Raw genomic sequence first — 24,372 nt, 5'->3', positions numbered from 1 at the left:
TAACTTTGATGGTGGTATCCGATTACAGAGTATACCTATATTTATATTTATTTTATTTGACAAATATAGATGCAGAGATGAATATTAGTTGGATATAAAAATTTATATCAATATTTGTTGAAAATAAATATAGATTTAAATCGAATACTCGAAATATGGGTATAAATATGAATATAAGTCGGATAATTAAACTTTATAAATATAGAACCAAAGATATAACTAAATGGATGGTAAATCAAGTTAATAGCATATTAATATAGTCATATAGTATCCTTAAAAATTTTCGAGTGCTATATAAAATAAAATAGAATTGCAAATAAAATCGAACATTTGGATATGGATCTAACAGTTGTCTCTTTATATTTATGTTCATTTTTCTTTGACGAATATAGAGACAGATACATATATTAGTCGGATGCTTCAATTTCTATCCATATCTGAATAAATTTAAATATGAAAATAGATTTGAACAGATATTGTGCGATCCACTTTTATCTCTATTCTGGTGTGATGAAACTAATTCATATTAAAGAAACAAAAGGCAACTTAGATTCAAAAAGACAAGTATTTTGGTAGAAAGGAGAAATCATAACACCAAACTATAGATATGAAGAATGAGAATTTATATTCGAGAAAGCATACTTAGCCTGGACTGAAGATGACATATAGTGCACTAATAGGATTGAAACCTTAAAGGTGATCCGATCTCGAAGGACGACATTATGAAATTTTTCAAAAAGATGATTTTTGATTAATTAGAAATTTTAAAATAGTCAAGAATTCTTAACAACAAAGATCTTTCAGGAGCCAAAATTGATACAAAAAAAAAAGAGAACACACGATCAGATTTAAACACCAGAGGAAAAGTAAATCATCAAAAGAGATAATAATAAAAGAGATCGATCAAAACCCTAAGGAAAGCTAACAATCCAATCAATACCTTGTGTTTCGCAAGAAACTAACATGCCGGGACCAAGAGAGGAGCCCTAGTCAAAATTCTTATTCTCCTAAAACTTTATGGCGCCGGATTGAAAGGTTGGTTGCTTTTGGTTTCTTTAGGTGAATACAGATAACCAGAAGAAAATAATCAAAATATAAAAATCCTAAAGAATGCCAACAATCCAATTAAAATTTCATGCTCCACAAGCAAAACTTGTACAGCGAAACCAACATCTAATCTAATTCCAAATTCTCCTAAAAAATTATCAAATCTTGGTTTCTTTTGACAGATACGAATGACCACAGGAAATCAGCAATGAAGATACTAAAAAAACCCTAAAAATCCAATCCAATCCAATCCCATAAAATGCTGACCTTTTGGAATTCTTCAAGAAAAGGGAAAGAGAAATTAAAGAGGAATATCCTAGAAGGTTCTGAATCACTTCAGAACAGTTTCCTTTAAATGCTTGAAAATGTTCATGGATGACTTAATCACAAAACATTATTAACATTTATTTAAAAAAAGTGAGGGATGATACAATATGTAGATTGTATTATAAGTAGATCAATGAGCCCAGATTGGGTACAAGACATTCAGTTAATGTCCTCTCATATTATCATACATTTTCTGGATGTATTTGGATTGGCCGAATTATTATATTTGTGGATAAAAAAATAAAATAAAAAAGTTTGATGCTACACAGCTCCACACTATTTCCTACTTTATTTTGCGTAGAAGATAACCATGATATGGTGAATGAAAAATAAAACAACAACTCTCCAACCCTCATCACATAGGTGAATTATAATTCTCAAAATATTTGTAAGTTAATAATTTTATTAATATATTTTCTTCCTTGTAAGTTAAACTAGAAGAGGAATGTATGCATTTTTTTAAAAAAAATCAAATTTGTCTGCAATGTAATTCATTGGCAAGCGATCAAGGAGTAGAGACCTTTTTTCAAGAATATTGTGATACCTTGATAATGGTCCCCCAAAATCAGCATTGTCTAGTGTTATAGTGCAAATAATTTTGTTACTTGCCCGATTCGATAGAATAAGGCGGTCATTGAGTAGTAATCATCTTTATTGCTCAGTATGGAGACAAAAATAAATAACAACATAAAATTCATAAAAATCACTATTTTGAGAAGATAATATGTTTACCAGAATATGTTTAACTAATATTAATAATATGTAAACAATAATTAGATCTATTGATTGTCAGGACTGGGAGAAAGTAATAATCATAACAATCATAATGAGTATATAATTGCCATCATGTTTTTTGGACCTCATATAGGATATATTGTGACAAAGGTGCTTCAAAATATTCATAAACCATTATGATGCTATGAAAACTATTATTTAAAACGATGCATTGCAGAACGATGTACTTATAGCGTACAAACAACCTCCTTTCATAAGCTGCTTGACTAAACTCCTCCATATTCCTCCATATTATTTTGTCCACGAATAACAAATAGATAAGTTATTTTATTCTTCTATGCTCCTCCATATTCGACTTTATCTTATCTTTATGAGTATATTTATAATTCTGTCTGGTTACATACTCTGAATAAACTGGAATAGCTTTGATGTTGTTTGATTGGATAAGTTAGAATAAATGAATAAATGCTTGCCTTCCATAATTGGAGATGAATTAAAGCTATCTCAAACAATAAAGTTATAAGACCCCTTACCTGAATAGATTTCTGCGAGCTAACGTAGTTATGGACCCTTTCAACAAAATAAATTTATGCTGGTCAGAGGTGAATAAAAAACTGGTGCTTAAATGAATAAACCCTCTGTTCAGCACTTGCTAGGATTGAACCAAACATAGCCTAAATGTGAACCACTGGTTATCCCAGTGGTAACACCCCTTTGTTTAGCAACTAAAATTTCTAGCTTTCAAGTCCCATGTCATGCATCCTCAAGAATTTGGCTTGGATAATTGCAATACCTTGGGAACCTTTTATCTCAAAAAGTGTAACTACATAAATAGTACAATTCTAACAATTATATAGGTTAGCAAGTTCAGCAGAATATGACAGAACAAGGGGCACAACCACAGACCATGCTACATAAACTGCTCAACTTTATAGTAGCTTATGTCAGTAGAATCAAATTCTCTGGGGTAGTACCAGTCCAAAGATTGGCATTATATTAGTACAAAGTAGAGATAACAATATTAGCCAAAGAAGATACCATCATGCTAAAAATGATCCCTTTCTAAGATCCTTGCTCTTTGGTTTGTATCCCCTCCGACAAATGATCAAAACGAAAACAGAAAACCAAATTTTAATAAGCATGAGTATCTTAACAATTGATACCTACAATTACAATAAACATATGATAGCCTGTGTGAAAGCAATCCTGTGTTATCACATTTAAAAATTATCCCACCTAAGAGATATGCATGTATGGACTTATTTCTCCAGAAGCAAGAAAGTGCAGACAAAGGATTGACCAGCAACATTGTATGAAATAGTGGCTCAAGAAAACAGCCTGTCCCTTCTCTGAGTTCTTTCTTAGACTTCGATTCATTCATGTTCAGCCCTGTGCAGATGATTCAAGACTGCGTCCCTGGAAACTTCAGAGACCATTAAAGATTTCAGGACATATACTCTAATGTAAGGACAAAGGATTAATTCTGCATGATAAGGTGAAGCCTCACATTTCAACAAATCAGAATCCAACTTAAGTATTAAAGCAATATATTGGGCAATGGCACCCATCATAGCATTTTATTTTTCTCTCCACCTTACACACTGAAGATTATTCAGATATCATGCGCTAATACTGTAAACTGGAAACTATTTGGCAATGTTCTCTTCCCAGCAAGGTTGACATTCACCACGTGGTCCGCATTATTCACATCCAAGTTTCTTTTGGTAGGATTATCTCATCCAGAGTTCACAAAACAACAACAAATACAAAGATAGCAACTATTTAGCCAACAGAAGCACTGAAACAAGCTCATTAACTCAATGCAAGAATATAGTGTTAATAATATACCAATAATGTTGCTAGTCTTAGTACAATAAAATGAATGTTCCAAGAATTGCAATGAGAATCAGAAGAATCTTTTTTCACCTTTGTCATTTCTGATAACATTATGCTTCATCCTTTCAGCAATTGTAATTGAACCTAAAGCAGAAGTATGGGGTTGTATGTTGAAACAAGCAAAAAGCCAAAAAGGATTCAGTTTTTAACTCGGAAATTTGACTGCATAGCTACCAGCTATTAAAAGCTTTTGGAACTGTCTAATTAAAACATAAGACTGAAGAAATTAACTACTGCAGAAGATGTTGACATATCATAAGAGGATAGCTAGATCTGATGGATTGATAAGGCAGTCCTGCCATTAAGAGCTGTAATATTGCCATCAGAATCAACATCCATAATAGCTGAATCACCCTCTTTGATTTCTCCAGCAAGCATTTTCTCAGCCAAGCTGTCCTCAAGAAGCCGCATTATGGCCCTTCTTAGCGGCCTTGCTCCATAGCTAGGATTGTAACCTTCCTCCACTATCCTGTCCTTAAACCTCTCCGTAACTTGAAGCTCAATCTCCTTTCCTTTCATCCTCTCAAAGACCTCCTTCAACATAATGTCTGCAATCTCCTTCACCTCCAGCTTCGTCAGCTGCCGGAACACGATCATCTCATCCAGTCTATTCAAGAATTCTGGTCTAAAGTATTGCTTCAGCTCCTCTGTAACAAGGCTCTTGATTCGGCTATAGCTGCTATCTTTCTCATCGTAGTCCAGATCAAAACCAATTCTCCGACCTCCTTTCTCAATGACACTGCTCCCCACATTGGATGTCATGATCAAGAGGGTGTTTTTAAAATCCACAGTCCGCCCTTTACTGTCTGTCAACCTTCCATCTTCCAATATTTGGAGCATCATGTTGAAGACATCAGGGTGGGCCTTCTCTATCTCATCAAAAAGGACAACAGTGTATGGCCGACGACGAATTGCTTCAGTCAGTTGACCACCCTCAGTATAGCCAACATATCCAGGTGGTGAGCCAATGAGCTTTGAAACAGTGTGTCTCTCCATGAATTCACTCATGTCAAGTCTAATCATAGCTTCCTCAGAGCCAAAATAGTAGGCAGCTAATGTCTTTGCCAGTTCTGATTTCCCAACACCAGTGGGGCCTGAAAAAATGAAGCTGGCAATTGGGCGGTTGGGATTTTTTAGACCAACACGAGCTCGCCGAATAGCACGGCTAATGGCTTTGACCGCCTCATCCTGGCCAATAACACGTTTGTGAAGAGTCTCTTCCATTTTAAGGAGGCGATCAGATTCATCAGTTGAGACTTTCTCCACAGGGATCCCAGTCCACGAAGCAACAATTTGTTGAATGTCTGCTTCTGTGACAACTGGGCCTCCATCTCCTGCCTCACTTTCTGCCTTATTTCTCTCCTTTGTTTTCTCAATCAGAGCTGAGATTTGGGTCTTCAGTTCCAATTCCCTGTCTCGTAGCTCCCCAGCCTGTCAAGAATACTGCAGTTTAAGAACAGAGGAGGATATGGTAGTAGCTTTAATATGCAGAGCATCTAACTTCCAGATGCAAAAATATGTTTGGACAAAATGGCATTATTATGTTCTAGTAGCTAGCTTCAGAAGTAGCAGAAGTTCTGGTAGGGATCATTTGAAACAAAACAAAAATCATTATACAACTAGTTGTTAAGTTCAAAACTTCAGCAGCAACATTAATGTGCTTTGACACTACTTTATGTACATACACCTCATATGATTTATCCATTGCTGGACTAGTTTACTTATTATTTTGATGAAGGTTTTGTGCATTCAAATCAAGTATAGATAAATCTCATCAAAAGCATATAGAAAAATACCTTCTCAAATTCTTGACTACGAACAGCATCATTTTTCTCTTTTACAATTTGCTTAAGCTCCTTGTCAAGTACTTTTGCATCATCGGGCAGCTGAAAGCAGCAAGTCAGCATGCTTAAACTACAATAATTATAAAACAATGATAAACAAGGAACAAGAAATCATACCTGTGCATGATGAAGCCTAACACGTGAACCAGCTTCATCGATCAAGTCAATTGCTTTGTCAGGGAGGAAGCGGTCACTGAAGCAGAAAATGTCTTTAAGAAGGATACATAAAGAATGCCAAAGGCAAACTGAATTTTTTTAGAAAAAAGAAAAAAAAAAGAATGAGCACATGCAGAAAGGTCCCAAAATACATAAGTTGTTTGGTCAATATCACTTAAGCAGAGGTATTCAGGGGATTTCCAAATGTCTTCAAAGTTCTGCCCCCAAAGCCCAATATTAAGGTAAACATTGACTACCAAAATCATACATGATGAGCAATTCAACAAACTAAAAGATTTGAGAGAGAATTTTGAGGATAAAGCTCATCCTTATGAACATCTTGAGAGAGCCTTCTTTGTGAAAGAGGGCTACATCTTAGGAAGGATAACTATATCTCAACCCGCAAGCTTTTCCAATTAATACAAATTTTAGCTTCTTTGTACAATCCTTCAAACTTAGAGAATTTCATGATGGAACAGCAATGCTGCAAATCCTTTGCCAAGGCAACTTTACACAAGACTTAGGCTTGCTGTTAAAGACAGAAGGCCAATTTGCAGGTAAAGAGACTGCCTTATTGCATATGCAAATTTTAAATTCGTCAAACTGAATCTACATTTCATTCAGAGTTAAGAAGTATTGCACCCATGGTCTGCCGAACCGGTCTGGAACCGGTACCCGGACAGCGTGGATACCGGGTCCAGCTGTCCGGATACCGGTTCTAGCTATTTTCGGGCTGATACCAAACAATATGCATGCGTACCGGTCTCGTACCGGTGCGAATCGGCTTGGTAACTTTTTTTTTTACCTACAGCACGCGATGTGGATTTTAAACCACAGAGCACGGGCTGTGGCGTGGGAACGCATGTTTCGGGCCACGCGCTCCCTCGGAACAGAGCGCCCCATGCGGTCCCCCCCCCCCCGCATTTCCGCGCGCGAGTGGAATCGCTCCGCATGCGATTCCCGCAGGCCAACTCATCCGCGTGGGGCACGCGTGAGTGCGCTGCCCTGCGCGCGCCATAAATGCCACTCTGTGGCCAGCCCTAGCGCGTCCACGCGGGTGCGGACGGAAAAAACTTTTTCCACGCGCGTCCGTGAACCAAAAAAAAAAATAAATAAATGACTGGTTCGTACCAGAACCGGTCCGGTACGAACCAGTCTTGAACCGGTCCAGTAGGCGACCGATACACCTACCGGTACCAGTTCAACGTACCTTGATTGCACCCCTTAATTTCAGCATAGGGTTTTTTAAAGATCTAGTTCTGCCATATCCTAGAACCTCATAAGCAACAGATTCGATGGATTAGATTTCTAAAGAATATTCCTCCATAGCAAGCACTAGTTGGAGAATTCAAATAACAATAGTTAGCCGAGATTGCTAGGCAACAATCATGACATAAAAGGTTAGCCTAAATCGACCAATCTACTTCTTTAAAATAAAAGCAACATCTCTCCTTTTATCTCTTTGTGGATTGTTTCATGATCTATGATATCGCTTAAACATAACAAGCATCAAGTCAACATTAACTCCAATAAAATCTTTGAAATAAATCATATCTCACTTGGTGGTCTTCTTAAAAAAGGGATATAAATAGTCCCAGTAAGCTATCAGAAAGTAGTATCAGTGATTGACTAAGCAAGAACTTTAATGAACACCAAAGTACAAAGAGCTGTTTGCTTGCAAATTAATTATAGCAAACAACTGAGAAGAAGAAAAAGGAAACACATACATCAATGAACATCTAAATGGTGACTTTAGATAAAGGACACAAACCTGATGTACTGATGTGACAATTGTGCAGCAGCAACTATAGCATCATCTGTGTAACTAAGTTTGTGGTGGATCTCATATCTTTCACGTAATCCTTTCAGAATTTGTATTGACTCATCAACTGTTGGCTCTGGAACCTTTACTGGCTGGAATCTTCTTTCTAAAGCTGGGTCCTTCTCTACATGCTTCCTGTATTCGTCAAGTGTTGTGGCTCCAATACACTGAACAAAACAAGAAGCCAGGAGTGAGTGATAAAACATATTTCCTTTCTAACAACTTCCATATGACAAGATAATTGGCACAGAAAGTTATTGCATTGTACGGTAATTAGGAAACTGATAACACAAAAGGAGGACAAGAAAACCTATCTGCATGAGTGAAATTACCTGAAGTTCACCCCTTGCAAGAGCTGGTTTTAAAATGTTTGCAGCATCAATTGCACCCTCCGCTGCTCCTGCACCTATCAATGTGTGGACCTCATCGATGAAGAGTATTATATCATCATTTTTTTTTATTTCTTCCATCAGTCTCTTTAGTCTCTCTTCAAACTCTCCGCGATACTTTGTGCCAGCAACAAGAAGACCCATATCAAGGGTAATCACCTGGATTATAGCAGTGGTACCATGTTTAGTATTATTTAAAAAGTGAAAAAAAAAAAAACATCCTAGCTTTGATTTCTGTCAAGTGAAAATCATAACTTTTGACTTTTTTTAAGTTAATCTTAGCCAAAAAATAGTCTCCAATTTAACATAAATTCTAAATCTCCCAATTTTAAACCTCACAAGTGTCCAAAAAAAAATTGATGATTTTGAGAAGGAATGCTGATCTAGATTCAGATCTTAATAAATCTGACCAGAACTCGCTAGATCGCTTCTGTTGGGATCATTTTCTCAATGAGAAACTCTTAGTTCCAATCAGAAAATATTGGGTGAGGAACACTTCAAACCGGGTGATCCAACACAAGAAATGTATAATTTAACTAAGATACTCATATTCTTAAAATCATCACATGATCCATAGCTTCAATATCTCTTTTAGTAGAAACAACCAAGCTGTGGATCTCTCACGTAATAATTTTGGGTAGTTTGGATACGTGGGTTTGGTCCTCTCTATATCTTTCTTCCCTTCTTTGTTTGCTTCTCTTTCTTTTCTTCTCTCCCTCTAGGAAACAAAAACCAAACCATTTATCTTCTTAACACATTACCTCATCTTTTCCTTCTCTAGCAAACCAAACCTAACTATCTTTTCTTCTTTTTGTACATTAAAGAAAAGAACCAAATTTAGAAATGCTTTGTACAGATCTTCTTCCAAAGTAATTTTTCCCCTCATTTTTATATTTAATTATTAATTTTTTAGAACACTAATTGGGTATTAGCTGCTGAGTTATTCAAGAATCATAGTTGCCATTGGTAATGATTTAAAATTTTGTATTTATTATATTAATGATACAAAAAAAAATTACATTTTATAATCTACCTATAGATTTATTAGTCTATAAACCTAATTTTTATCTATATACAATTTAATTTTTGGGAATTTTTTATTTGCATATTTTTTAATTTGTTTAATTTTCATATTTTTAAAAAATGTTAACATTTCAAATTTTCTCATCTACATTACTAATGCATTCTAATTAGTATGAAATCTAAGTGAACAATGTTAGACTTTTAAAAAACCATTCCTAATTTGCATTCTTTCAGGAATCGATCATCTTTCATATATTCTTCTATTTTTTCCATTTTTCTTCCATTCAATTGCTGAATCCCTCTCCTTGGCCAACAGGACCTTGTCCTTGGGTCCTAGAACCATCTAAAATTGCGAATCCACCTTTGGACCTCAATGGAAACAATTATAAGTACACCATCCTATGCCTCTCCCATCGCAAGATGATGGCAGTAGTGAGAAAAGTTCTAGATGTACTGGGACTTCATCACCAAACTAATCAAGATGACCCATTGATCTCATGTAAGTTTTTTATTTACGGCATTCTAATGAAAATAGTTAGAAACAAATACAAAAATAAAGGGTAATGCTCAAGCGGGTCAAGCCCAATCATTGATATAAAAGATTTTAGGAGAACAAACATCAATTATTAATCTCTGTCTAAAATATTCTTATTATTCTTCAACCCTTCTTAAAATGTCTTCACACATGCCATCTCTAACCAATATGATTGGTTTGAGATTCTTAACCATCCAGCTAACAGGTACTTTGTCTCTTGATCTGAACTCCATAGACCCCACAACCCTTACTAGCTATTTTGTGGAAGCAAAAAAAGATTTGAAGAAAGGAAACATATTATGGAGTATGGAAGTTAAAACAACGATAACATGCATATTGTTAGGCAAGGTCCGCCGTACCGGTACCGGTCGGCGTACCGGTGGCGGCCCGGACCGGTCCGAACCGGTCCCGGACCGGCCCTTCAACAATAAACTACCGGTACCGAATTCCATGCTGATCCAGTACCGGTCTCAGGCCAGGCCGGTATGTACCGGCCGGTACGGACCGGTACGGCAGACCATGTTGTTAGGTTTCTTAGAAATTATACCAAAGACATGTAATCCACATGTAACTTAGAGGTTTAGTTATAAATTATCCCTTAGATTTAAATTATATTTAGTTTTTAAAATTTCTATTCCTTCATATTTGTTTTCTATTTTTGTGTTTTTTAATGCAAATCCTATTCTTCATTTCATTTTTAAAGTTATTGTGATACTTTAAAAAAAAAGAAAGGTATTACCATTTGAAGTTAAATATATCTAAACACTTCATAGTCCTATCTAATGCCATGTAGATATTATAAGGGTCTCTGTTTTTCAGATTACTGCTGCAGCATGTCTATGTCAAGAAACTTACTGATATCATTTTAACAGGTTTCTATAATTAAGTCAACATAATTAAAATCTTGATTATCCTTTACTTTCTACATGTGCATTTGCATGTACACTTATACTAGTTTCCATCAAAAGGAAGAATCTTAAAAGGATCAGAATACTAAAAGAATAGAGACAACAAACTCAATGACATCCATGCAACCTTCTTAGAAGTTTTGAAATGAATTACACACCAAAATGAGTTAACCAACCTTCTTTCCTTCAATTGTTTCTGGAACATCACCATTTGCAATACGTTGAGCGAGTCCCTCAGCAATTGCTGTTTTTCCAACACCAGGCTCTCCAATAAGACAAGGATTATTCTTGGTCCGCCTGCCTAGGATCTGTGTAACGCGCTCTATCTGTTGCTGCCTCCCAACAACAGGATCTAGTCTACCCTGAAAAGTAAAAGCATGGCCATAGCAACGTCTCAGAAACAATCCATTGAACATAAGAAACAAAATCACAACAGCAAGCAGGGAAAGGATACCTCCTGTGCCAACTTTGTCAGATTAGTGCCATACTCCTCAAGCGTAGGCATCTTACTGCCACTGCTTGCTCCTCCAACCCCTGCACCAACAGCTTCTGTGCTTTCACCAACCATACGAATGACCTGCTTATAAAATAAAATTGCACCTTCTTCATATCTTTAATGCTGAGTTTGGACTTTCACATTGGCCACAGCATGCAAAGAACAAGAGCATGCAGTAACTCACCTGTGTACGAATATTGCTTGGGTCAGCACCAAAACTCTCAAGTACACGAGCAGCTACACCTTCACCCTCACGAAGCAAACCCAGAAGTAAGTGCTCAGTTCCTATGTAATTGTGACCTGAAACATCGCATAGTATGAGTCTTAACTTTCCATCATTACTCTGTATTTATGATTTCATTTTTCTCTTTTAGAAATCATGCTCTGTCAGGAATTGCATACAGTACTTTATTTAATAAATATGGCAAAATTGATACAGCAGGCCTGTCATGTAAACAGCAGAAAGATGTGATGAAATAGATGTAAGATACAATTACAAGTCAAGGTGCAAAATGTTTACCTGAAAAAGGTCTTAGAAAACTTTAAAATTTCATTGTAATTGCTCCACATGTATTATTATTTGTATCATGTTTCCAGATATAATTTGCATATTTTTCATCTGTTTTTTTCCAAGCTATGACTTGTGTATATTCAAACTAATGAACCAAAGTATGATTTGTTGAAGTTTACCCACTTGCTGCCTAACTTATGTCAACCAAAAAATAGAACTGCAAGTGGCCCATCAAACAGGTAGGTTAACTGGTAGAGAATATAGAGTGGCAAAATCAGAATAAAGTTTAGATGTTTCACTAAACATTAAAACCTAGCTGTTGCATAAAAACCATTTAAGTAGCAATACATACATACATACATACATACATATATATATATATATATATATATATATATATATATATATATTTGCAACAATAAGATTAGGGTATGTTGCAAAAACATCAAGCTGCCATATTCATATGATTAAAACCCAGTTGTTGCAAAGAAAAATTTTAAAATTGCATCTCAAGACAGAAACGCTACATGGCACAAACCAAGGTGTCTGCACCTGTACATAAGTAGCAAGGACATTATTAATAAGCTATTTATCTGTTGATGCAAAACCCACAAGTAAAAGGCATTTCAGCACCTTACATGAACAGTAGACTGATACTTTTTTATGCACAAGCTCTCTAGAAGCTAACACCTACTTCAAAATCTTCCACAGCATAATGCCTTCATGGCCTACTAATAACTACAAAATTTCCAGAAACAAAAAAACTTGCTCGCCATATCATATCAGGTAATTCTCTTCTCCTATTTATGTGTCTGTTTCTGTTCTAGCAGTAATAAGGTCATATGTTTATGCATTTAAATAACCATTAGTTCTACAATGTTTGAGAGAAAACAAACTCAAGTAATAACATGGACAAGAAAAATAATAACTCGAGCTAAATTTGAAGAATCATGGATATGTCTATAAACTTCAATTCATAATGTTTTTTTGCAAAATAGCAATTTGAAGCAGAGAAGCAGCAGCGATAGCTACAGGCAGTAAACAGTCAGAAGACATAACCGGCGACTTGAAAATACGATCAAGCTCATTATGATGCTAATTAAACTAAAGCATAACAATCTGAATGAGGCATGACACATGATAAAAGTGTTAATCAACAGGATCTGGCAAACAGAAGGGTCTAGAAGAAATTACCAAGTTGCCGGGCTTCCTCTAGCGAAAGTTCCAAGACACGCTTGGCACGCGGTGTAAAAGGTATCTCAACAGCAACAAAGCCACTGCCTCTTCCAATAATCTTCTCCACTTCAATGCGGGCATCCTTAAGACTGATTCCCAAGGATTTCAAAACTTTTGCAGCTATACCAGTTCCTTCACCAATAAGACCCAACAAAATCTGCTCTGTACCAACAAAATTGTGGCCTAAACGTCTAGCTTCTTCCTGTGCAAGCATGATCACTTTAATAGCCTTCTCTGTGAATCGCTCAAACATAGCTTTAGGAACTACTCGTTTGGCCCTCCCTCGAGAGGCAGGATTTAAAGCTGATATCAAAGAATGAAAGTCTTTTCCAGATTTGTATGGAAAATCCAAGGCATTTAATTGTCGCAGTCCTGTAAACCCATGCATTCTTAGAGGAGATACTCTCACATTACACATCATTAGGGATAACCTGCTTGGCCTCCTAGAGCCTTGGATCTGGATGTGGGCTCTACTCGTAACAGCAGGGAAAGTAGCCGACTTTACTAGAGTTCCAGCCATGACTCCCAGCAAAGAGAAATAAGTTTAGATGTATATAGGTCACACCCTACAAACCATGCAGGAACACAGTCAACATGATGGGTTGTGCAGTTGATTTATACATGATTGTATTAAATTGATAGCAGATGATACAATAAGAGAAGTTGTAAACAAATTGATCGCATAATCGCTAAACAACCATATGAACCCCATGCTTTGCCATGTGAAGAAAAACAATGGAGACAAACAACCACAGTTTTCAAGGATATTAGCTGTAAAACCCAGCAAACTGGCCCGGTCTACTTGACTGGCCTAGTCATTTTGGCCTAACAAAAAAAGAAAAAGAAAAAAAAAATCAGCACGTACCACGCATGTGCCTGGAGAGAAGAGGACTCCCGATGGGAGTCTTCTTCCTCTCCGAGATGGTCGGACGGAATCTGACTTCAGGTTGGATTCCAGTCGCGGCCGAGCTCTATTTAGAGTTCCTCCCCAATCTCTCTTCCACCTCACCAAAGAACCAGCCCCAATTAGATCTCTTCGTCGGAGATCTCTTCGATTTTTTCTCCGAAGCTTGGTCCTCATCGCGCCGCTGCCGCGTCCAAATGCCGTCGAAAACCAGATAAAAACCTAGCCCCCTCGAGCCACCCTCTCTCTTTTCTTTTGGGTTCTTTGGAGCCTCGATCCCGGCTAGTGATTGCTGGTTTTGGACAAAAAGGGGATGCTCTGCTTCTCCTGTTTTCGAAAACTGACCCTATTTTCTTTCGATTTTGTCTGCCTCCATCGCCGACGCTTGTCACCAAAGGCCTTCCTCCAGTTCCTTGTAGTGGCTAGAAGTCATGGCCAGAACTCTGGCCACCAAGATGCTGTGGATTCCACTGTTTAAGGGGTCAGAACCCCTGCTTTTGTTGCTTTTGGTGCTGTCGGTCGCCAGTCGCCGCCGATCGTCGGTCTCTGACCCCGGGCACCACCTGCAGCCACCCCCTCCCCTTCCTCTTTCTTGGTTAGAGAGAGAGAAGCTTGTTCTCTCTCTTCCTCTCTTTTTTTCTCTCTTCTCCATCTTTTCTCTCTTGATTCTCTCTCTACGGGACTTTCTCTCTCTACTGGACTTTTTCTCTCTACTTTCTCTAGAGATGACTAAGTCTAGCATGACAACTTTCCCTGTGATTCTAGATCCACCCTAGTGAACGGCCCTGATCCATGATCGACGGGTGGCACGTCTCCATCTTGGCCCTTTTTAGATACTATTGGATTTGGTTACCTCCAATCTCTATTGAACCATCTGTAACCTGTTTCGAATATAATCAAATGAGTTTTGTCTTGATTGACCAACCAGGGTGTCGAGCATTTCCGCTTGGTCAGCTCTATGAAAGTATTGGCATTAGAATTTCTATTTTTGGAATGAACATGATGAATTCTGATGGAAATATAATTTTTAAATTTTAGGATCTTAGAAAAAAATTTGAAATTGATTGGACTGATACTTTAGATTCGCTCGCAGAGTAAGTAATGCATCACTTTTTCTAAATTTATCAGTAATCATTAAACTATTATATTCATGACTTTTGAGTAGTATTATTCATGATGCATGGATTTGATGGCTAGTATATTATTATAAAAAATATTATTTTGAAATATTATGACGATATATGATCTTATTATGGATCTAATTGATTGATTTTGACACCATTTGATTTTAGAACTAAAATGTGAAACCTAAAACTATTTGAATCTCGATCTGGCTACATTGAGGACCCTGCCAATGGGGGTTAATACGTTGATACATGATTTTTCCTAAAGGTTGTGTCCAAGATGGTTAGCAACATACCGTCAATAGACTAGTAGTTCTGAAGACCTTTGCTGCAAAATAATGTGCATCTCACCACAAGAAAATTAGTCAATGTTATAACTTTGCTACAGGATGATATAGTCATAGCTCAGTATCGATCAGATGAACTGAATATTTGAAAGAATCTGAATCCATGAATAAAATTTAATATTGTAAGAAAGATTAGATTCGTATATTAGTACTGCATATATGCTTACTTATTTTCTGCAAATTAATATCTATTTGACTGCCTAATTTTGTTTAGTTAAAGTGATCATTGCTTATTGAGTTGTCTAACTTATTATACGATTTCTTATTTTTTAACAGATTCGGAGAACTAGCCTAATCGGAGTTTTTAATATGAAAAAGCGACTAGCAGAACTTTGGTACAGATTATATTAGATTAGAGTTCATTTAAATTAATGTATTACTTTAGAATAATACTAGAATTGTGAGGCATTTAAATGTTGAGTTAGTTATTGAAATAAAAAATTGCATATTATCATTTAAGGTTGTTCCGCTGCATGTCTATGATATCATATTGAGATGTTCTGCATTCTTGTGAAGAGGGTTTCTATGAGTATGCAGCACCCAGTTCGTGAACTTGGGTTGGGGGCATGACATTAGCATTAATAATATCCAAATAACAACTCTAGAACAGTTAAAAATAACTTTCAAATAATCCAAAGTAGCAACTTAAACCCACATTGAAAAAAAAAATCGCAACAATGAATCTATAGCTATACAAGACTTCAGGTTTATATATTTGTTGAATGGTTTTAACTTCAGAACTAGTTTAATCATCCGTACAGGAGAAAAATAATAATACCAACTTCCGAAAAAATAACGCTAAATAAATCAACTTTTCTCCTCTCCTCGCTAACATCATCATAAAGAATCGTCGCAAAAACATTAGAAACCGAAATCATTAAGGACAATCAAAAGAACAAATCATCCTACGAATCAGAACACGTATAAGGATACCAAACAAACGATCAATGCAGAGAACAAACACAAACCTCAACTAGTAAATCAAATCGAACCATGGGAACAGAAAGACGGAGGAGAGAGAAGGTAGATCTCGTACCTGGGAAATGGGGCAAAGGCCAAGACAAAACCCTAATACCAAAGATTCGGATCGGGAGAAGAGAGACAAGCGGGCAATGTATGAGAAGGGGTAGGCTATTCTTACTTTATATAAAGCGGAGGAGGGGGAAGGGGGGTTGGAATAAAAAAAGAGAGAGGCGAGAAGTACAACGCCAGTCCGAGCCGCCGCCTTCCCCTCCATCACGAGGTGCATTTTTTAAGTATAGCAATCGGGTCGGATCGGACTAGACACAGAACGGATCCGATACGAAAGAATCAAAAATCTGTTAATCTAAATTTAATTTATTTAATAAATAAAATAAAAATTTAAATTCGAATTTGATCATTTTATGAGATGGATATTTCAATCAAACGAACCAAATTAAACGTGTTAAATAGGTTACTGCCACTGCATGCGATGGTTTGGTTTTTTTTTTCTTTCTAATATAGATACAGTGAACCACAGCAAAGTTGAAAAATTTTATTTCAGCCAACTTCTTGTATTCGTATTGACTTCTGCTGGTACATGTAATATATCTCCGTTATTATAACATGTTATATCGGCTCATATAATATCAAAATATTATCAGAGATTTCTTAATTTAGATTTTAATATATTAAATTTATATTTTAGTTACTAAATTGCTAATTATAATAACTATGGGTTATCAAAAAAATTTATTTGTATAATATCACTAATGTTGTGGCCTATGGCTAGACCCAACCCATTTAGACTTGACCCAACTTGTTCTAAAAAACACCTAGGGCTACGTCAGGTTTAAATATTAGACCCGTTCCATATTCCTAGTTAGATTTGGATTTTATAAACTTTGATCCGACTCGATTCATATACGGTGTGGGCCTAGTTTTGGTTTTCCTATTAGTTACCCAATTACGAGGTGCATTTAAGGATGGCAATCCGGTCGGATCAGACTAAACATAGAGCAGGTCAGGAAGGTCACAAATTTAATCTATTTATTAAATAAGATAAAAATTTAAATTCAAATCTGATCATTTTACAAGATGGATGCTTCAATCAAATGAATCAAATTAAACATGTTAAATGGGTTACTGCCACTGCTTGCCATGGTTTGGTTTTTTTCCCTTTCTAACATAGATGCGGTGAACCACAACAAAGTTGACGAGTTTTTATTTCAGCCAACTTTTTATATCCGTATTGACTACTGCTAGTATATGTAACATATCTCGGTCATTATAAGATGTGTATATCGGCTGATATAATATCAAAATATCATCAGAGGTTTCTTAATTTAGATTTTAAGATATTAAACTGATATTTTAGTTACTAAATTGCTAATTATAATAATTGTGGGTTATCGAAAATTTTTATTAATATATTATCACTAATGCTGTGATCCGTGGCTAGATCCGACCCATTTAGACTTGACCCAACCTGCTCTAGAAAACACCTAGGGCTAAGCCAGGTTCAAATATTAGACATGTTCTATATTTCTAGTCAGATTTGGATTTTATAAACTTTGATCTGACTCGATTCATATACGATATGGGCATATTGTTGGTTTTCCTTTTAGTTACCCCATCTGGCACGATCCAACTTAGCCCGAAAAAAATATTCGCCATTTCTTCTTTTTCTCTATTAAGAGAAAAGCGCTCAAACTAAACTTACACTATTAAGAAAGGCTAGATGTTGAGGTTTTTAACTTCTTTAAGTAGATTGTAATTCTAGATAAACATTAATTTATAAATTTTTGATTGTGTTAGCAAATAATTTTGTGACAATCAAAATTCAGTTTGATTTAGAAGTAAGAACCAAATTTTCTTCAAAAAATCTTGTTAGTAAATAAGACCTGAATATTTTTGGTTGGGACTGGGTAATGCATGACCCAGACCTAATCCAAACAAGATCCAGACCTAATCCAAACAATCGGTTGGGTCTAAAATATTTTTCTGTGGGCCCGACTCTTCTGATTATCTACTAGATTGGATTTAGGTCCAATATCAAAACCCACACATTAAATCGGGTTGAGTCGAAGTCAAGTAGGCTCCATCGACCCAACCCCATCTGCAGCCCCAAATATTACCTAGGATGTTAGAAATCTAGGCACTTTGTGTTTGTGCAAGCATTTTATGTCACTCAAGATAAATTAAGATTTTGGTTCATTTTAGCATTATGCACCCTAAAAGAGATGGCGAGATCTCCATGACTGACTCTTGATCAACCAGGGCCTTATTCTAGATGGCATCTATTCTTGAAATAATTAGATCTCATTTGACTATAGAATAGTGGTATTCCAAGATGAAGATTTTAAAAAGCACATTATATCATTATAATTAACCTCTACTCAAACTATTTTTGACTATTATAAAAATTTTAACAACCACTAATTGACTCAAAAAGCAACATTTCTAACGTTTAATATTCAAGAATAACTATTACAACTGCTATTATGATCTTATTATAATAAAATGAAGAGCAATGACGATAAATTATGGTATTCTCTTTCCATTCATTTTTTATTGAATAAAATATATTTTTAACTTTACATCCACTTTTAAAGAAAACTTCAGTGCAAAAAAAAATTAACACATTGGTATTCTATTTAAAACGAGTACAAATAAAAATAATAACCATTATTTATAATATAACGATGAATGATGTATCATAATGACTGTTTTTTTCCAATGCGATATCATAATGCTATTTGGTTATAACACTATTATTTAAACCCTTATCCAGGATAAAGTCAAATTGAGAAATAAAATAAGATATGAAAACACATTTATATGACATTTGCATGCACTTATACTACTTTTTGCATGCAGTTATACCATCCATGGATACAATTATAACGTCCCTGTACACAATTATATATGTGCACATACAATGGGTTATAAGTATGTAAACAAACTTTGAAACTTGGGATAGGTGTCAAAACTCAGATCAACAGGGAGTAGAAGTTACAGTCCGGTCAATGGAGAGACCGGCTATCAATCTACACTTTATTCTACCATCTTGAAGGGATGAGTGGGTGAATAGTAGATGAAAAGGGATATCTCCAACGGACCTTCATTAGCGCTTAATTAATTACGCAGCAGCCCCTTAATTATTAGATAAACTATATCTTACAGCTTTTCTAGATTGTTGGTGTTGCAGTAGTGTTGCTTTCTTCTAGCTTTTGGGTTGTAAGCAGGAAGAGATAGCAGATGAACACCATGAGAAGACAAGATCAAAGTATCATTTGAGAGTATGGGTTAATGTTATACTAATTCGGCAATGTAATGTGCATGGCAGCAATTAAGGGTAATGATGAAATACTTTACATAAACCTCAGGACTCAAAATCATAATGGTCTCTTTTTTGAATTGTCTATATTCATCCTCTTCATGATCTAAACATAGATCACACTAAATATTTTCTTGATGTGGCAGTCCTCTTCTAGCTCAGACCTACTTTTCTTACATGTCTTTATGCTACTACTATGTGGGATCAGACTCTTTCTGCAGTTCATGCCACTAGATCAATGCTTTCTACAGATGGAAGGAAATTATCTCCTCCAATATGCCTGAAGATGCTCATTGTGCTCTATAGAAGTGTGCAAAAAATCTATCGAATCGCTAACTCATCTAAACTGATTTCTTCGGTTCGGTTTATATCATTTTTTTAAATTTCATTTAGTGCCTGTTTAAGAAAGTCTTAAATTAGAAAAATTCAGTGCGATTTCAACTTAATTTTTGTGAAAACTAATTCAAACCGACCTAATCCAACCCATATATGTGTGTATAAATATTTCAATTTTTAAATTTTAAAATATTTTCTCTTATATATATAATAGAATTTTTATATTTAAACTTAATCTAGTCCATTTAGTCGAGTCTGTTGAATATCAATTCTATATAAAATGTAATTTTTATGTTTAGACTTAGACCAGCCCATTTAGCCCAACTTATTAAACATCAACTCGATAAAATAAATTGAATCAAACCTAATTTTTCGTGTTGGTTTCAAGTGTTTTTGTAGATGGTTAGTTCGGTTTCAATTTTGAACGTCTTCCCCGATCTCTGCTGGTGTGTAATGCCAGTCCAGAAAAAGAGGTGGTTTTGCGGTATATCAAATCGAATCGATTCGTGGGAAAAGGAAAGGGTTTAAGCTATATAAAAGCCTCTAACTTAGATAAAGACAATAATGTCTTCTAGTTGCGTCTGCTTATAGGATAGCGCCCGCAGGGAGTTCCTATTACAGAAGGGGATGGGACTAGGAGGCTTTGCATACAGACTAGTAACATCTCTTAGATGGCTGCCTTCTACTTACATTTACATAAGGACTCACCCTAGGAAAGGATTTGATTCATACCCAGACTAGTCCTACCTCTGCTTCTAACTTAAGGAAGTAGCTAGCCGCTGTTGCTATGCCGTGTTTGACGATTGTTGCTAGAATGAATAGCCAAATCAAGGGAATGAATAAAAGTTTTTTCCGGGTATAAAAGAGTTTTCAGTTCTGATTTATACTACGTACGAGGCATAGGATGGATAGGCACCAAAGACCAACTGCAAAAGAATAACCTAATTCTCTTAGTCAAGGTAGGGGTTCAGATCTCATCATGCCTTTTTGCATCATTTCACCAACCCTACTCACCTTCCTCCTTCTGCTCTTGCTTGCCACTCCACTACTTAATTATCATCAAGCGTAATTCGACGGAAGCTATTCGAAAACTATTGAACTCGCTCCGAAGTTTATGATTTGGCTTTTGTGTGTCACTGATTACGGTTTACGATTGGATTGCTATCTTAGAAAATGCTATAGCCATTGAGGCTAGAAAAATCCATTATAAAAGGAAGGGAAGATTACAATTTGTTTTAGAAAGAGGTACCCTTCATCAAGAAAGCTTGCATAAGAGATCCTTCTTACTGCTCTATCTAGAATGAAAATAGAAAGAGAAAAGAAAATGTTAGGCTGTGGGGCCACTAGTTGGCCAATCATCTCTTGGAGATTATATAGAGGGGTGTGCCTTGCGAGACATGAGCATTTTGTAGACCTGGAGGAAGGCTTCGCGATGAGATTTCGAGGTCTGCAAAAGACAGATCAAAAATAGAGATTATAGATTTTGGCCGGGATCCTTTTCAAATGCTGGGCCACATCATAGGTTTCTTGGATATCTCCCCTTCTTGCTTGGCGCGGGTGCATGCGCTTCTGGCATGGCTGGCGCAGCTCCTCTCAACTGAGCAGGTTGGTATATTCGACCGGATCTAGTTACATCGTTGATGGAAACAGAGGTCGAATACAGGTCTAGTCTATTGGCGAAAGGAAGGAACCCGACACCGCTGCTTCTGCCTGATTGTCTGAAGTGAAGTAGCCTTCCCGCTTAGCTTTCATTTGACACTGAACCGCTGTTGCTGACTACCGGGATGTAACCGCTGCCCTCGGTCCTAACAGCTTATTTACCCCTTAGATGAAAAAGGTCGGACCTTACGCTATTCCTTTCTCACGTCAGAAATTGCGGTCCGGGTAAAGCTCTACCCTTAATACACCTTCGGAAGACTACGGGGGTAGACTGATAGAGAAAAAGAGTGAAAAGATCTTATTGTATTGATTCCCGAAGTGAACTTACCGTGATTGCTTTAGGAGTTAGCCCTCAGAATGTCGAGATGGATTACCTTTCTTCTTTCTCTGATTGCGCAGGAGCAGTGTCCGGGTTTCCAACAGCCGAAGCCCCTGCCGCTTTCCCTGAGACTGGTGCCTACTCCCATGAGAAGGAGGACACACAAGAGAAGTGGTTTTTCTACGATCCGCTTGCTTGAACGGCTTGATTGAGTACCTTACTGGAAAACAAACCGCCTGGAACTGAGTACCGAACCTTGCCTACCGTCCCAACACAAGGCAAACCTGTCATTCATCGGGCTAAACTTTGATTCATGAAGGCAAGTCGGGAAGTCGAGCAAGGAAGAGATAGCTAGCTTTGGGCTTCCCCTAAGAGAAAGAAGAGACTTTTAAGTTCAGAAGCCAAAGAAACCCTCTTTACCTAACTTTGGCTGGTATACGAGTGGGAACAGGCTCAGTTCAAAAACCATATCTGTCTGTAGATTCACAAAATCTATCTCTGTTGGGAACTGTTGATTAACCCATATTTCTGTCTTTCCTCGATACCGACATTCTAAGATGTCGAGGTGACTTCCTCATGCAGAGGATTCAACTGCTTATTAAGGCCGAGACAGGGCCAAGCTCAATTCCATTGTTACGGGGTGCCACGCTATGCGCTTTCTTTGCTTCATCTTTCTCTGTCACCGTGGATTCCCTTTTGTCTTTATTTGAAGTAGATTAGATTATTTAACTATGAAAATGGAACTGATCCCGCACTATAACCTTATGAGTCTTTCAGTCCCTCTGACTTTTCATGTCGAGATGAAAATAGAGGGGGCTCAAAAAACTGACCGAACGCGTTCGAGTTATTAGCTCGTCCGACCCGGCTGCATTCATGAGTCGCTCGTTCAACTGTCCCTCGGAGACACGGTCGAGAAGTGCCATGCATGGTCGCCCCCCGTCCTTTCTTTCTCTCGGTCCCACCCGGGCCCCTCGTCAATTGGTTTTTTCTTACCGTCACTGTTGTATCTGGGAAAATGGAAACTTAGGTAAGTGTTTTATCAACATATGTAACAAATGAACATATCTAATTTAGCTCCCCTCTTCCCTTAGTATAGTAAGCTGGCGGGCTTCTTCCTTCACTGAAGAAGGTGGCTCCGCTTTATAACCTATTGCTTGGCAGTAGTCAACTTATCGGGCTCTCCTTATTCATTCTATAGGGCACTGCTAACCCCCAAGAAAGATCTTAATGCTGATCACTTCTTTGACGGCATCACCCTTCACTTGTAGTCCTCCTTTGAGTGTAGGTTCAATTGGATTGGATGAATCTGTCAAGTCAAGGTCAACGTACGAAGCAGCAAGTATGGTGCATCGCCTCTTTCTCGTTCTCGCTCGGAAGCCAAAACGAACACGCCTGCTACCCACTGTACTGGACCTTCGACCAGGCATTCTACCCGTTGTCGAATCGGAACCAACCACCACTCCTTTCTTGTCTGGCTCTCGAAGAGTTGAGCGGGCGCTGGCCAGCAACTTCCGTGCCTGAGAATGGAAGAGGGCATAGATTCATTCTTCGTACCTGGTCCAGCCTCACAACCCTTCGCGGGTTGGTCAGACGGAATTGGACAAAGAAAAGAGAGTGCTCGACCGGAACAACGTCAAACCATAGAACACAGCTCCTTTCGGTCGAACCCGCCGGAAAGAAAGACGACCTTACCTTTTTCGTAGATAGTCTCAGTAAGAGCTACTGTAGTCTCCCCCGTTGACCTTCTTTTGTAGATAGAATCTTCAATGAGTGGAAAGGACTCCCAGACTTGCTCCGCAGTACGAGCCTCATACAGAGCCGCGCCCTTGTGATATGATAAGAAGAAAAGGGGCCAGGCCGCCCTCTTTTCTTTTCCGCACCAACCCTGATTGTCAAATCGGGTGTATAGCTCAGTTGGTAGAGCATTGGGCTTTTAACCTAATGGTCGCAGGTTCAAGTCCTGCTATACCCAAAAAAAACCACTCTTGTATTCGTAAGGATGCATAGTAGCGTTCAAAGAGCACTCTTTGGCCTTGAGACTCGCCCCTTTCTCATCAACATCTCGACTTCGCTCGTTGTGTGAGGTAAGTATAAAGGAGATCAGACTGGCTCGGTCATCGATAGGCCGGCCTTCTCCTTATTCATTGGATAGGGCGCGGGGGAGAGTCAAGTCAAGCACTAGTTAGTTGGGGTGGGACGCACCAAAGCAGCGTTCGTTGTACTAGCGCCTTCTTTTGAAGCTAAACAGAGGCTCGAAAGACGGAGTACGTCCGAAGTCGTTGGCTGCCTTTTTGTAGTGCGCAAGTCAGAGTGAACTTCTTCTTCTGTTCTGCGAATCTACAAGCCATAGTTGTCGAGCAGCCAGCTAAAAGAGAGAAACGTGATGACTCGATGTCCCTGGCGAAAATAGTGGCTACTACTTTTTTGCTTTTTCAAAAAAAAAGGGTTGGGCTAGACC

The 24,372-nt window shown here is 37.4% G+C and overlaps 1 protein-coding gene and 1 non-coding gene across 2 annotated transcripts; one reads left to right on the top strand and one right to left on the bottom strand.

Annotated features, from left to right (window-relative positions):
- Positions 1-3,894: 3,894 nt before the first annotated feature.
- Positions 3,895-16,512, bottom strand: LOC103722794 (ATP-dependent Clp protease ATP-binding subunit ClpA homolog CD4A, chloroplastic-like). The gene is made up of 10 exons (XM_008813475.4): positions 16,337-16,512; positions 12,884-13,491; positions 11,363-11,478; positions 11,137-11,259; positions 10,859-11,044; positions 8,160-8,375; positions 7,777-7,994; positions 5,967-6,042; positions 5,802-5,891; positions 3,895-5,436 (listed from the first exon to the last, which is right to left on the bottom strand). The coding sequence occupies exons 2-10, from the start codon at positions 13,443-13,445 to the stop codon at positions 4,273-4,275; spliced, it is 2,751 nt and encodes a 916-aa protein (XP_008811697.2). The 5' UTR covers positions 13,446-13,491; positions 16,337-16,512; the 3' UTR covers positions 3,895-4,272.
- Positions 16,513-23,813: 7,301 nt separating this feature from the next.
- On the top strand, positions 23,814-23,886 carry TRNAK-UUU. Its single transcript has one exon. It is a non-coding gene; the product is annotated as a tRNA-Lys (tRNA).
- Positions 23,887-24,372: the final 486 nt, after the last annotated feature.

The sequence above is a fragment of the Phoenix dactylifera genome, chromosome 3 (genome assembly GCF_009389715.1).
Source record: "Phoenix dactylifera cultivar Barhee BC4 chromosome 3, palm_55x_up_171113_PBpolish2nd_filt_p, whole genome shotgun sequence".
Lineage (NCBI taxonomy): Eukaryota > Viridiplantae > Streptophyta > Magnoliopsida > Arecales > Arecaceae > Phoenix > Phoenix dactylifera.
The sequence above is the reverse complement of the archived record's forward strand: the minus strand, read 5'-3'. Positions and strand labels throughout refer to the sequence as shown.